Source organism: Scyliorhinus canicula, chromosome 2 (genome assembly GCF_902713615.1).
Source record: "Scyliorhinus canicula chromosome 2, sScyCan1.1, whole genome shotgun sequence".
Lineage (NCBI taxonomy): Eukaryota > Metazoa > Chordata > Chondrichthyes > Carcharhiniformes > Scyliorhinidae > Scyliorhinus > Scyliorhinus canicula.
In genome coordinates, this window is record NC_052147.1 from 95623815 (window position 1) to 95640036 (window position 16222).

Here is a 16222-nt window from a genome sequence, read left to right on the forward strand (position 1 = left end):
TTTAGGACTGAGGGGAGGGGAACATTTCTTCACCTAGATTGGTTAATCTGTGGAATTAGCTATCACAGAAAGTAGTTGAGGTCAAAACGTTGTGAAATTTCAAGAAATAAATTAGATATAGCTCTTGAGGCATATAATTGAACCATCACAGAGAATATTCCTTCAATGTGAATTTTTATTTTCGTTATATCTATCATATACATTCGACAGAATGCTAAAACATTTGTAATATTCTTTACTCTGACATTTATATCTGGTCAATTTAAACTTAAGCACTAATGTGTCTCTGGTATTGATAAAATACTCATCTCATTGCTCCTGAGCGTTAATGGAATACTGGCCCATTTCAAGTCCTTTTTTTAAAAATAAATTTAGATTACCCAATTATTTTTTCCAATTAAGGGGCAATTTAGCGTGGCCAATCCACCTACTCTGCACATTTTTGGGTTGTGGGGGCGAAACCCACGCAGACACGGGGAGAATGTGCAAATTCCACACGGACAGTGACCCAGAGCCGGGATCGAACCTGGGACCTCAGCGCCGTGAGGCGGTTGTGCTAACCACTAGGCCACCGTGCTGCCCTCAAGTCCTTTTTTAAATGTTTTCTCTGAATTCAAGTATTGGAAAAGATTTTTACTTTTCATTTCCTAAAAAGTGCATGCCTTAAGAGTAACAAAGCTTCTTGCTCATTCTATGGAGCTGCAATGCAGCCTCAGTGTTTTGAGTGGTCCCATCTGTGTGCACTCAAAAATAATAATGGATGGCAAGATAGAGGAGCAAAAGGTGTTTAAGTTCACATAAATTCTCAATTAATCAGGATCAAAGGAAAAGCAGGATCAGGGTTTTGAACTTGATGTCATAATGAATGGCGGAGCAGGCTCAAAAGGGCCAAATGGCCTCCTCCTGCTTCTATTTTCTATGTTTCGATGACACCAACATGTGACACAAATGAACTTTGATGAAATTAAGGTAATTCATTACAAGGAAGTTGAAACAAACAATCTGATTAACCAATAACCCGGAATGAATGTGTCTACAAAACCATGATAACAGTGGTTGCAGTCTTAGCATATCATGACTACTGTTGGGATAGGCTAGAAATAAAAATAAATTCCTATCTGCTCCTGTTGTAGAGTGTTTGGTAATCCCTATTAGCATTTCCATTCAAACGATTACAATGGGATATGACCAAAATTTAATTCATTTCATTTTTTGCATAACATCCTGAACGTCACAAACATTTGCGATGTTCTATGTGCAAGCTGATGTTTGAGTTAGGAGATATTTTAGAGATGAAGCTGATCTTTATCAAATAAGGCATAAAGAAAGCTGATCGTAAGGTGAAGCATAATGATACAAGGACCACAAAGTAGATACTTGATGCTTTCATCACTGGAGGATGTGGGTCACCATGTTATTTTAAGACATTCATTTAACATGAGAAAATTATAGCAATTTAAAGAAGCTTGATTATAGAATTAATTTTAGTTCTAAAACAGCATTTTATCAGCAGAGAGGGCTTTTAGAAAAACGTATTCATGTTTGTACGGGTGTTGGAGGACACCAACTGATGAATGTTACATAACGCAGATTGAAAAAATAGCTTTTTGCTGTTTCCTGTATGAGGGTGAAGAATTAAATAAAGCTCTTGCCTGTTTGTTTTATATCATTTTAATCTTCGTCGTCACATTACTGTATGTCTAGTTTATTATTACCAAACTTGGAGCACTCCAATTTTGTTGGTGCATAACATGGGAGTTCTGCAGGTGACTTATGTAGTTTAAGCATTTACATCAAGCAGATCATACAAACACATCTTGGTGCTCAGATATGGGGTTATTCATCACAGAGGGAGCAGCCTTGAACCTTTTCAAACCTTTGGGCCTGTGATATTCAAATAGGAGAAAGTGACACAAGTACAGATTCAATCAGGGTTGCGAGATCTTGTGCCCACAATTTTGATATTCCAGTACAAAATTGTCAATCACCTATAGATTGCTTTTAATTTTTTTTGGTAAATTTAGAGTACCCAATTCATTTTTCCAATTATGGGGCAATTTAGCCAGGCCAATCTACCTACCTTGCTCACCTTTGGGTTGTGGGGGCGAAACCTACACGGGGAGAATGTGCAAGCTCCACATGGACAGTGACCCAGAGCCAGGATAAAACCTGGGACCTCGGCGCTGTGAGGCAGCAGTGCTGACCACTGTGCCACCGTGCTGCCTAGATTGCTTTTAAGCTATTCTTCAATATCAGGCCTATTGAGATTCCAAATTGTGTTCACCACAATCAATTTGTGTTTCCTGCATACTTGATTTCATCAAGATGTAACAAAAGAGACATTATAAATAAAAGTAAAACTAGAAACCTGGAAAGGCACAGCAGGTCAGTCAGCAACTGAAAAAGCTTCAGGCGAGATCCTATTTTTATATGCTAACTATCAGTTGTAGAAGCACAATTTAGACAGATGAGCAAGACAGCAAATACATTCAAAATTTAATGTCAATATCTAAACCCAAGAGGAAAGAAAGACGACCCACAGAAGGCTGGGGGGGGGGGGGGGGGGGGTGCATGGAAGAGGGAAGAGACAGGGAACCCAGGGAGGTGGGGGGCGTAGAGAAATGATAGCCGGAAGTACGGCACGGGAAATGATAACAAACTTGGCATCTACAGGAACAGAGAACAAGGAGAATACAGGCGAAAGACGGGAGGAATGGCTAAAGTGGAGCCCCCCCCACAAACAGATGCCTACTTATGTGTTGTAAATAATTTTGCCAATTATACAAAGTTGCTGCTGTTGAGCTGGTGCATAATACCTTGCCAGTTACTTCATTTTATATTTTATTTCTTTTTTATTATTACTTTATTTTGGTATGTTTGTGTGTGCGCCCTTCCTTTTATCTAAATGTAAATATATAAATACACACACGTGTGTGCATGTATAAGTGTGCGCGTGTGTATATATATGTATGTGTGTGTATATGTATACATACATATATATATATATATTTTAAAAGCTTTTCAAATGCACTGTTATCCTTAGATCATGCAAAAGAGAACAAATCAAAACTTACACCCGACTGTCGTCTCTTGCATTTTCCATCCCTGTTTTCGACACTGAGAAAAAAAATGAAAGTAGTATTAGGTCCACTTCTAATTCAACATCACTCTATTCCTGGTGATCTTTGAAATTTATTCTTTAGACAAAATTTTGATTTTGCAGTGGTGAAAATTGGAATTCTGATTTGAGAACACACAGTTAATGATATGGAAGAGCCAACATTTGATAATGTAGTTCATCAGATGGATATGAAAATTGTGGAAAAATATCTAATTTGAAGAGAATATAAAATAGGAACTATATGCATATTTTCCTCAAGTCTGTGGACGCATTGGGATGTATCAGAGGGCACTGCCTTCTCATAGGGTAATACAGTTTAAGAGAAAACAACAGGGCTTAAGTTTAGTTGGCAAGTATTGGATGAGGTGTTGCACACATTCCATGGTTGAACAACTTCCCATCACTCATTGCCCAAGCTCCCATATGGAAAATGGCCTTAGATGGCATCCAGCAGCCCAAGACCCATGCTCAACCAGCACAGGATAGTAACATGGCTGACTGAATTGGGGCAGAGGCAGAGTGACTGGATAAAATCTGTAGAGTCTGGAATCATAAGATCATAAGATATAGGAGCAGAATTAGGCCACTCGGCCCATTGAGTCTGCTCTGCCATTCAATCAATCATCACTGATAGTTTTTCTCATCCCCCCCATCCCCATTCACCTGCTTTCTCCCCATAACCCCTGATTAATTAAGAACCTATCTATCTCTGTCTCAAAGACACTCAGTGATTTGGCCTCCACAACCTTCTGCGGCAAAGAGTTCCACAAATTCACCACCTTCTGGCTGAAGAAATTCCTCTTATTTCAGTATTAAAGGATCATCCTTTTGGTTTGAGATTGTGTCCTCTGGTTCAAGCTTTTCGTACAAGTGGAAATATCCTCTCTACGTCCACTCTACCCAGGCCTCGCAGTATCCTGCAAGTTTCAATAAGACCCCCCTCATATGCTTCTAAACTCCAATGAGTACAGACCCACAGTCCTCAACCATTCCTCATACGACAAGCTCTTCATTCCAGCCTAAGAAACAGCTCTTCAGCTGCTCAGTCTTAGTAACAAGCCCCAATGTAGGATGAATGCAGTCCATTAAACCAGAGGTGACTTACCATCCAAATACCCGTGACCTTGAAAACGAAACATCCAAGATATAAATCAGGACTATCAGCAAATGGCATATTATGAAGAAAAATCAGATAATCTTGGAGACTAGCTCAGATAAGAGAATAGGCTTGTGGGGCAATTGCATACATTCATTGAAATGAACTTTTAGCAGAATCAATCGCTTATTCTATCCTTTTCAATGGCAATAGTGGTTTCAAATGACCATTGTTCTGCATTCACACAGCAGGGAGAACATGTTGGTACAGCATGACCCTCAAGCTAACATATATCCTATGTACACAACTGCAATTATTTAAGCCTAAACCTCGCCTCTTCATCACATATTTCTGATAACCACATATCATATTGCTCCAAGTCATATGATTATGGGCTGCATAATATTATATGTCTTTTTCAATAATTGATACATTAAAGAATTTATATAGCACGCTTCATTCACATCCCAAAGCACTTCCAAAGTTTTCGGAAGTGGCAAACGAGATAGAAAATCAGAGAAGCAGATCCGGAGAGCACGTGTTCCTCTTAACTTGCAGGTTCAGTCGACAGTTAAGAAAGCAAATGCAATGTTAGCATTCATGTCAAGAGGGCTAGAATACAAGACCAGGGATGTACGTCTGAGGCCATACAAGCTCTGGTCAGACCACATTTGGAGTGTTGGAAGTAGTTTTGGGCCCCCGTATATGGATGTCCTGGCCTCGGAAAGGGTCCAGAGGAAGTTCACAAGAATGATCCCAGCAATTAAGAATTTGTCATATGAGGAATGGTTAAGAACTCTGGGTTTATACTCGTGGAATTTAGAAGGGGGGGGGGGGGTGGTGTTGTGCGTTTTATCTCTCCTACTGGGTCTTTACTCTGGCTCTCTTCCAATTAGGGCAATCAGTGAATTTGCCTTCTTTCTATATTGTCTATGTCCGAATGCTTAGAGTCACCGGGTATCGAATGATACCACCACAAGTTTCAACCGACTATCGATCAAAGAACCAAACACCAGTTAGTTAGTTCAAGGTCAAGTGTACTTTATTTACACACAATTAGTCATGCAACATAAACAATACTAGTTAACTACACCTATTACTAAGACAACATGTATGTGACTTCGGGCACCCGGTTTAGGTCAGGAAACAGTGGCCGCTGTTCAATTCTGGATCTCTTGGGTTCGAAATGGTAACTGCTGCTCGGCTGGGCTCGTCCTTGTAGTGGGCGTTGAACTCGAACTTGCTTCTGGTGTTGCTGCAGTTGGCAATGGCCGTGTCCAGGGTACCAAGGCCAAGAGAGGGCGAGCATATGGCGAACTCTTCCTTTATACTTGGGGGTTTTCACGCTCTTTTGGGCGGTCCTTCGATTTGGGCCTTACTAATTGGTCACACCGTTCGATTCCTTAGCCAATAAGTGGGCGGGGATCTGGATGACTGGGTGTGTCTCAAGCGGTCATTGACCCTGTTGTTCGCATTTCTGTTGGACAGGGAGTGGTGCCGAAAAGTCTGGGACTGTCCCGGTAGCTGGAGCACCAGTCCTCTGTGTTGGGGGAGATGGGCCATCACCTGCTAATCGGCCTGATTAACATGCCAATGGGACGGGGTTTCGATACCTTCTGGACTTGGCTGACGAATATGCATTTCAGGCTCTGAACCTGCCTGACTCTTGGCTTGTCAATTTTACCCATCCATCTTTGCGAGTTGCTATGTGCTTAGTTGGAAGTGGCCATCCCAGATGGCTACAGGGGAATCTTATGAAACTTACAGGATGCTGCGAGGCCTGGATAGAGTGCACATGGAGAGGATGTTTCCACTTGTAGGAAAAACTCGAACCAGAGGACACCATCGCAAACTAAAGGGACGATCCTTTAAAACAGAGATGAGGAGGAATTTCTTCAGCCAGAGAGTGGTGAATCTGTGGAACGCCTTGCCGCAGAAGGCTGTGAAGGCCAAATCACTGAGTGTCTTTAAGACAGAGATAGCTAGGTTCTTGATTGATATGGGGATATGGGGAGACGGCAGGAGAATGGGGATGAGAAAATATCAGCCATGATTGAATGGCGGAGAAGACTCGATGGGCCGAGTGGCCTAATTCTGCTCCTATGTCTTATGGTGTGAGACAGGTTAAAGTTCTGCCACTGATCATAGAATAGATGGGGCAGTGGTATTGTTGCTGACAGGAGGTGGCGGAGTGGTATTGTCATTGGACCAGTAAACCCAGGTCAATGCTCTGGGGACTGGATGGCTGGAATAAAAATCCTGGAAGTAAAAATCTAATAAGTGACTGAGACCATTGTCAATTGTCCGACTTGGCAGAATATCTCAAATTAGAAAAATTAAATTTGCCATTTGGGAATCGGAGGAAGATTTCCACAGCACCTGGAGGCTATTCACGAGCCTGTTGAAGACCCGTTTGGGGGAAGAGCGAGGATAAGAGGATAGGGGAGGCGGGGGGCAGTGAAGATACCATGGCAAACACAGGGGACCCTCTCCCGGTATTTTCCAGGGGACAGCAGGGACATAAATATGTATTGTGGCAACCAACTACTGGAAGCTCAAAAACAGGGGCCCCCACACCTGTACATAGGTCCATTTGTGTGAAATTATAAAGGTTTGTTTATTATTTTCATTTGTAAATCCATTTTGTAGATTCCCATTTTTCTTGTCCATTTTAGTATAGTGTTAACCATAGCAAATGTTACTGTAAATAATTGTAATACCAATAAAAATATATTTTTAAAAAATAGACCAAACTTATGAGCTCTTTAGGAAACAATTAGTTTGCAGGGATTAAAAGATTCACTTTCCGCAGTTGTGACAAATCATGTAGAGGAGCAAAGAGTTAAAACTGCAAAACAAGCCGCAGAAATGGCAGATGATTTTGAATTGGTTCAGAAAACAAGAGTCTGGTTTTCAACATCAATTTCCATTGGTGAAGGATGAAAACTGGGAAAATGAGAAATTTACAAGTGGTCAAGCAAAGAAGTGTAGTTGGTGGTGTTAAGGAGAGTGTGCACCAGAGTAAAAAGAAAACCTATGATAGTGGTTGAGAGAAGAAAACTTAAATGTTTTCATAGAACCCCTACAGTGCAAAGGCCATTCGACCCATCGATCCTCTGAAAGAGCACCCAGGCCCATTCCCCCACTTTATCCCTGTAATCCCACCTAACTGTTGGAGACTAGGGGGCAATTTAACATGGCCAATCCACCTAACCTGCACATCTTTGGACTGTGGAAGCAAACTGGAACACCCGGAGGAAACAAACGCAGAAATGGGGTAAAGTGTGCAGACTTCAGTCACCCAATTGCAGAATTAAACTGGGTCCCTGTTGTTGTGAGGCAGCAGTGCTAGCCACTGTGCCGTCCCATTTCATTGTAATAAAGTTTGGCATGTGGAATTGCGGTGTTGATGGCTTACGAAAAGTTCTGGAAAGACAGACTCGGTAAAAATCAGATTAACCAGTGGGGGTTTGTAAAGTGGGAAGAAAAAGCAGTGGAAAGATGCAGAGTGTACAGCCTGTTCAGAGGTTAGTGGATAAGCAGGTATCAGAAATTTCTCAGAATTTTATTTGTAAGAGCAATGTTTACTCATGTGTAGAAGGTGGAATAGGTAAGATGATTAAGATCAGAAGAAATACAGGAGATAGTCAATCTTTATGGTGGGAGCTAAGGAGATATATAGTTTGGAGGGAGTATTGCCAGAAAAGCTGGTAATTTCTGGAATTAGTGGTGAGAGGAATAGCGTGCCACTATGTACGATAAGGCTAGAGAGTCTGGTGAAAAGTGAAGTGGTGGTAGGAGTACTACCCTTTTCAGGGGTACAATTTATCCAAGGTAATGATATAGCTGAGTCACAGATGAGAGGGAAGTCGACTGTGGATGGAAAGCCAGCGGAAAGTCAAACTACTGAGATGTTGGAAGAAGTATATCCAGAATGTTTCCGGATTGTGTAGTCACCAGATCACAAAGCCAAAGGGTGAGAAGGAGGAAGAGAAGTACTGATAGGGAGGCTGAGGTTCAGTTGTCGGAAACCATGTTGATCAGTTGGTTGGTAAAGAACAAGAGCAGGTGATGGATGAAATTATATCTTTAGTTCAAGCAAATTGGTTCAACTGCAGCAGAAAGATTCAGAGAAAAAGCAGTTGCATCAGAAAGCATATACGGTCCCAGCCGCACTCGCTGGCCCGGAAAGCATGTGGGTTGTTTTTCTAACCGGGGTTTTCGAGGGTTGTCGTCTTTGTGGTGGGAAAGGCACTGTTGGTCGGAGTTAAGTGGTCGGCATATGGGAGGTCTCACAGTCGATGGTCCACGAGGCTCTGAAGGCGGTGGTAAGGGGGGAGTTGATCTCGTTTATGGCAAAAATGGATAGGGAGGAACGCCACGACTGATAGAAAGATTTTGGAGGTGGATGGGAGGTAGGTGGGGGACGACTTCCTGGCAAAGAGGAAGGAGTTACAGGCAAGGTTTGACCTATTGTCCACAGGGTAAGTGATGCATCAGTTGAGAAGGACGAGGGCTGTTTCGAGTATGGGGAGAAGGCAGGGCATAATGTTAACAGGTCAGCTCCGGAAGGGAGGCCGCGGCAAGGGAGATAGTTTGGGTGCAAGACAAGACAGGAGAATTGGTGGTGGCTCCGGAACAGATTAATAAAAAGGTATTTGAGAAGTTCTATGGGGACTTGGAAAAGTTGGAGCCATTGGAGGAGGAGTGGGAGATGAGAGTGTTTTTGGGAGGACTGGAGTGCCTGGGGTTGGGAACGGTGGAGAGGACAGAGTTGGAGGAGCTGGCGGCAGAGGAGGTGAAGGTGGCAATAGGGAGGATGCAGGTAGGGAAGGCAGTCGGGCCCGACAGGTTCCAGGTCAAATTGTAGAAAAGATTAAAGGATAGGCTGGCGCATTGATGGTGGGAAAGCTGGAGGATACGATTAGACAGGAGAGTCCTGCTGCAGACGATGGGGCAGGCTTTCATCTCATTGTTGTTGAAGGACAATGATTCGGTGAAGTGTGGATCATCTCGACCCATATCTCCGCTGAATGTAAATGCCAAGATTTTGGCAACGGTGTTGGAATTAAGGTTGGAGGGATGCCTGCCCGAGGCGATTGGGGAGGAGCAGATGGGGTTCATTAAGGGAAGAGTTGTCCTCAAATGTGAGAAGGCTGTTGAATGTGGTGCTTTCCCCGACACATGGAAGGAAGATGGAGGCGTCTGAAGTGGAGTTATTTGATGGTGGGCGGTATCGGAGAAATTTGGGATTGGGCTGAAGTTTGTGGCGTGAGTGCAACTGCGATATAAGGAGCCAATGGCAAGCAGGTGCACAAATAGTATGAACTCAGGGTATTTTGCATTGCACCGGGGTACGAGGCAGGGATGCCCCATGTCTCCCCTTCTGTTTGCATCGACTATAGAGCCCTTGGCCATTGCGCTGAAAAGCTCTGATCCTGGAAGGGGTTGATGGGGGGGGGTGGGGGGTAAAACATATGCAGATGTTATATATTTCAGACCCACTGGGGGGGCATTGAGAGCATTATGGGGATTTTAGAGGACTTTGGTTGGTTCTCCGGGTACAAGCTGAACGTGGGAAAGAGTGAGGTGTTCCTGATCGAGACCAGAGGCCAGGAGAGGAGGTTGGGAGACGGGAGGGCTGCGTTTCAGATACTTGGACATAGAGATGGCAGAGTTGGGCGCAGTTACACAAGTTCAATTTGACTTCGCTGGTAGAGCAGATGAAGGGGGATTTTAAGAGGTGCGATGTGTTGCCACTGTCGTTGGCAGGAGGGGTGCAAACAGTGAAGGTGACGGTGCAGCCCAAGTTCCTGTTTATATTTCAGAACCTACCGATATTTGTTCCAAAGTCATTCTTTAAGAAGGATAGCGCGTTGATCTTGGGGTTCATATGGGCAGGGAAGGCCCCACGGATCGGGGGGGGGGGTTCGGAGTGAGGCGAGGGAGGGAGTGTTGGCGTTGCCGAATATAATGAATTACTGCTGGGCAGCTAAAATCACTTTGGTCAGGAGGGTAGTGGGGGAGGAGTCGGTATGGGGGCAGATGGAGGGAGGTTCCTGGAGAAACGAGCTTAAGGGCACGGTTTACAGCGGCTCTGCCGTGCCCACCGGCCTGGTACTCCGTGAGCCCAATGGTGCTGTCAGCCTTGAGGGTGTGGGGACAGCGGAGGCAGCATTTGAGCCCAGAGGGTGCTTTGGCCTGGGCAACGATTTGTGATAACCATAGGTTTGCATCGAAGTGGCTGGATGAGGCAGGCAGGGATTGAGCGATTCGGGGACCTGTACGTAGGGGCAGCTTTGATAAATCAGGACCCGGAGGAGGAATACGAGCTTCACAGGGGGAATGGTTTTCCATACTTGCAGGTCCGGGACTTTGTGAGGAGGGAGGTGCCTTTCTTTCCCGGGTTGCCACCTTTGGGGCTGCAAAATAAGGTATTGCCGAGGGAAGGAAAGGTGTCGGAGGTCTACAAGCTGATGGGCTGGGAGGGAACCCGATGGGAGACATTCAATGGAAGTGGGAGGAGGTGATTTGGAATACAAAATGTGGGAGGCCGCCCTGCGGAGGGTGAATGCGTCCTCATTATGTGCAAGACTCCAAGGTAGTCCATAGGGCACGTATGAGGGCGGCTAGGAGGAGTAGGTTCTTTAAGGAAGTGGAGGACAGGTGTGGACGGTGCACAGGGAGGCCCACTAATCATGTCCACGTATTTTGGGCATGTCCGAAATTGAGGGAGTTCTGGCAGGGATTTGCTGAGGTATTGTCCGAGGTATTGGGAATGGAAGGTGGCCCGGAGTCCAGAGGTAGCAATATTCGGCCTGTCGGAAGATTCGGGAGTCCAGGGGCAAGAAACGGCGATGCCTTGGCCTTTGATAGCCCGGAGATGGATTTTGTTGGGGTGGAGGGATTCGGAGCTGCTGAAAGTAGGTGAATGACCTGGCGGAATTTCTGAGGCTGGAGAAGGTAAAGTCCATTTTGAGGTCAGTCGATAGGTTCACTCGGAGGTAGAAGCCATTCATTGACTTCTTTAAGTAGGATTGAGGGGTCAGAGGGGAAAAGAGGTGACGACAAGAAACATCCTGCCTAAGAAAGTGCCTGCATAGTCCATGGGTGGTCAGGCCACTCCCAGGGATGGAGATTTGCAGAAGGAGGTAACAAAGAGAACAAAGAACAATACAGCACAGGAACAGGCCCGTTGGCCACTTAAGCCTGTACCGGTCATGATACCAACTTTTGCCAAAACCCTCAGCACTTGCTTGTGCCATATCCCTCTACACCCATCCTATCCATGTGTTTGTCAAGATGCCTTTTGAACGCCGTTAGTATATCTACTTCCATAACCTGCCCTGGCAACACGTTCCAGGCACTCACCACCCTCAAAAAAACCTGCCTCGCACATCTCCTCTAAACTTTACCCTACAGACCTTAAACCTATGCCCCCTGGTGACTGACCCCTCCATCCTGGGAAAGAGTGCAGCCATCCACTCTATCCATGCCTCTCAATCTTGTCGACCTCTATCAGGTCACCCTTCAACCTCCGTCTTTCTAACCAAAACAGACAGAGTCTATTCAGCCTCTCCAAATAGCTAACACCGTCCAACATCCTGGTAAACCTCCTCTGCACCCTCTCCAAAGCCTCCACATCCTTCTGGTAGTGTGGCGACCTGAATTGTGCGCAAAATTCCAAGTGCAGCCTTACCAAGGGGTCTATACAACTGTAGCAGGACTTGCCAGTTTTTAATACTCATCGTAACGATTGTGGAGTCTGGCAGGGAATGCATACTTCTTCAATACCTTTATCGATTCCCAGCCACCAGATATAGCTATGAGCCAGCATCTTGATCATTATTTGGCCCGGATGGGTACTGTGCAATTCTTGTCAGAGGGGTTCCTTCTCTGGGGGTAGAATGGCAACTCGAGCGCCGCAAAGTATCACTTGATCTTTGCAGATTAGTTCATCCCAGCAGGTTAATTAGGGCCTCAACTGTTCAGACTTCTCGTTGTGCCAACCTGTTTGTATCATTTGTTTCACTTTGGATAATACCAGATCTCACATAGTCTAATTTTGTATGCCTGGACGACATTCGGCAAGATGCCGGAGAAGCTCAGAAGCAAGATGATCTCTTGGGAGACTGGCCGTAGTGCCACCTGCTTTGGGGAGGTGCAGCTCTAGGCCACGAGCAGCAACGCCCAACGCTGCACACTGGCGGAGGCAATTGGGGGTATTGGCTTGGCCACTCTCAAAAGACCAAACAGCAGCTTATGGTTGGTTATCATTACAAATCATTGCCCATAGGAATATTGGTGGAACTATGATGAAATTCAGTCCCTCCTTTTCGATTTGAGCATAACTTTGCTCCACTTCCCATAGGGTTCGCGAGGCAAAGGCAATTGGCCTTTCCAATCCGTCCTCCACCTTACGGGGTAGAACAGTCCCAATCCCATATGGAGAGGCATCATACAATTTGGATTCCCCGGGCAAAATGAACCAAGAGGTTTGAAAATTGCAGCTTGTTTTATCAAGCGGCAAGCTTCCTTTTGCTGCTCTTTCCCTTGTCAACGTTGGTTGTTTCCTTCATATCTGTGTAATGGTGCCAATGTCATGGACAGGTTTGGAATGAACCTGCCATAATGGTTCACCATTCCCAGGAAAGATTTCAACTTGGCTAAATTCCTGGGTGCTGGGACCTCTCGTATGGTGTAGATCTGTGGCATCAACTCAGAACCCCAAATACATGACTTGTGGCATGGAAAGCACATTTCATGTTTAAGGGGGACTCCCACATCTATGAATCCACTTGACATGTGCTCTTTGTGAATAACTCCAGTAACTAAAATACTGTAGGTAGACCATCACTTTGTGGTACGCGAAGGAGGTTTTCTATGATATGCTAGAAAATAGCACAGGTCGAAGAAATGCTGGAAAGTAACACGGTATACTGAAATAGGCCCTTATGTATATTGATCACGGCAAATATTTAGGACTCCTCGTCTAGTTACAACTTCAGGTACGCGTGGCTGAGATCCAGCTTAGAGTAGGTAGGCCACCCGCCAGTTTTGCCTAAGAAGTCCTTGATTCGGGGGATCAGGTACGTATCCACTTGGGCGGCCTGATTGATAGTAAGTTTATAGCACCCACATATTCTTATTGCTCGGTCTGACTTCAGCATTGGATCTATGGAGGGTTCCTACTGTGAACATTTACACTGGTTTTCACCAATCCCAGGACTCCCTGTTGTTTGACCTGACTTTGGGAGAGTCAACAGCAAAAAACCCAACCACATTTTTATCTCTCTTCCAACCCAAAGAGGAGCCATATTGGACCGAAAACCTGAAGCCTGTTCCTCTTTCTACAGATGCAGCCAGACCTGTTGAGTTTTTCCAACACTTGGTGTTCATTATTAATGTTACAGAGGTATCATACAGATTGAGTAATGTACTGACAAGGAAGGGCTCGAGTTAGAACATTGTGCTGGTTATCGATATGCAAACACTTAAAGAGCTATAATGCTTTAGGACTTCTGTATTGCAATGGGCTTCCAGCAACATTAGAATTTTGTTTATCCCATACAAGTTAATCTTTAATTTACTGGCTTCATGGTGTCATAATTCTCATTTCAATGTGCAGTAACTCACTCGGGGTCTACATTTCTGCAGCAGCCAAAAGCACTGAACAAGGCACAAATTCTGCTGCATAAAATGTAAATTGTCCTCGGCAGTGACATTGTGAGAAAGTTACAAAGCTGTGACTTGCTACCTATGGCGCGATATAAGGGGCAGAGGCCCACAGGAGGTGGCTCCTGCTGGATAACTGGTTAACCTTTTTCTTGGTACCATGGGTGTGTAATCCTTGGTACTCAAGAAAGTTATCAGGGTAGAGTTCTCTTTGCGGAGGTGCCCAGAAGAAACAAAGCCAAGAAAGTTTTGAGCAGAAACTCATCGATAGAGCCGGAGACCTCAGGATTCACAGGGAGGTAAGATTGGGGAACCGGATTCTTTCTCTCCATCCACTCCACCAACAGCAGAGGCTCCCACTAGTATTTTGGCGAGAGTTTGAGAAACACCTACAAAAACTGTCGGAGGATCTTAAAATATCATTCTAAAAGGCCTTGCACCCCATTCGTGTGATTCCGGAAAAAAAAAACTAGTAAGACCGTTGAAGTCGATGGAGCCATGACCAACAACATGGAGGTAGCTTTATCGGATCGTAACTCTGGAGACTGATCTGACTGCGGTGGTTGAAACCGCCACTTTAAGAACCAAGCTGAATGACCTGGAAGACAGGTCCAGGTGGCAGAAGATCCTGATTTTGGGGTTATGATAGAAATTGGCTTTCTCATCAACTATAGATGATATAGGTAAAAGGTTTAATTGAAAACTAATTAAGAGTAATTAACTAAATCATAGTAACCATGAGAGAGTGAGGAAAGCTGAATAGCTGGGAATATTTTGCAAATTGCTTGAGACTTGCAGGAGACTGAAGGTCAATTACGTCAAATAGCCAAAAGACACCATTGTGTTGTAAAGAACTGGGCTGATGTCCCAGTCCCGTTTCTATGGTAACAACCAGTCTAGAGTGATAAGTCCTAGCAAAGAATGAGATGGGAAATTCACACCAATATATTTAAATATATATCTCTCTTACATTGACGGACAGACAGCCTGGACAAATTTAGTGAATTATAAATTAGTTAAAGCCAATCACAACTGTAAAGAAGGCAAAACCTTCAAATAATAATCTCCTTAAGAAATCACTTGTCAGGATGGAAAAATCCATTCCAGAATCAATCCATCTCTTTCTGAAACCTATTTTCTTTGCTTGTTTTTGCTCAATCGCCATATTTCTTTTGTTTAAATCACTCATTTTATACTGTGTATTATGATTTGAAGATTTATTATTTGTAATTGAATGAAAACTCAACTACTGTATTCACTAAAGACAATCAATCTGACCTAATTTTGTATTGACAAATAAAGTTTACTCGTGGCACGAGCTGACAAATAAAGTTCAATTGAACTTTGCCAAGAAACAGACTTGACCTCTGTTATTTGGGAACGAAGAAGGGATAACGGATGTCCAGGATTCCGAATAGATCTCAAAATGGTGGGATGGTGGAATCGCATCCCTGCCTGAATTAGACCAAGCCCATCGCTCACTTTGACTGAAGCCTTGTTCAAAAGATGCACCGCATGTGGTAATGACAATTTCCAGTGTAAAAAAAATGGAGGGTTCTTCGGTGGGCATGGGTGCACCGCTATCTCAATGGGAAGGCAACTCTATAAGGCTGCACCAGAATAGGAGTGTGGAGTTAGTGAAAAAAAGAGAGTCACATTTAATGGAGTGAAGGCTGCCCTGTACAACAGTGGAGACAGGTTCAGGGTGGTCTTTCCAGCTCAAGAATCATGTATAAGGAAAAGTACTTTTTTTTGACGTACCAGGAGATGCTGACTCTTGTCAAAAGGCACAATTTATGCGCTGTGTAATCTGGTTTATGGCTCTGTGACAGGCATGTTGTATTGTTTGTATTTCTTGTTTTTTTTCCTTGTTCTTGGTGGGGTTGTGTTCTTATTGCCTTTGATTAGATTTGAGTTCCCTATTGCTTGGGTTTAAAAAAAAACATTTACATATTGTTTCGTTACCCGGTCAAAGTTGTTGTTTGGCGTCACATTTCGTCACTAGTGGGGAGTTGCAAGTTAAATGGGGTTTTGTTGCCTTTTTTTTCTCCAGTTGAGAGTCCCCCTTCTAACAAGAGTTAACGGGAGTGGTTTTGGAGGGTTTGCTACAGATTAGAATAGCTTGTTTAGAAAATGAGTTTAGAATTTTTGTTTTGTTCTGTTAATTCAGTCTTTGTTTGACAAATTTTTGTTTGCTTTTGGGTGTGGTTGCATTCAATGGTGAGGGTGTTTTTTGGATGAGGAGGGTGGGATCGGGGGGTAGTCTGTTAGTTTTCCTTTGCCGTAGCTTGGTGGCTACCATGGGTGGATCTTTTTGCTTTATCCTTTCA

At 44.1% G+C, this 16222-nt stretch overlaps 1 protein-coding gene across 2 annotated transcripts in view; it reads right to left on the reverse strand.

Annotated features, from left to right (window-relative positions):
- The window catches only part of knl1 (kinetochore scaffold 1), a 169122-nt gene that overhangs the window by 118507 nt on the left and 34393 nt on the right, over nucleotides 1-16222 (reverse strand). For both annotated transcript variants that reach the window (XM_038783552.1, XM_038783561.1), the window contains one exon: nucleotides 3075-3117. In XM_038783552.1, the coding sequence (XP_038639480.1) occupies nucleotides 3075-3117 (43 nt within the window). The remainder of the gene's footprint in view (nucleotides 1-3074; nucleotides 3118-16222) is intronic.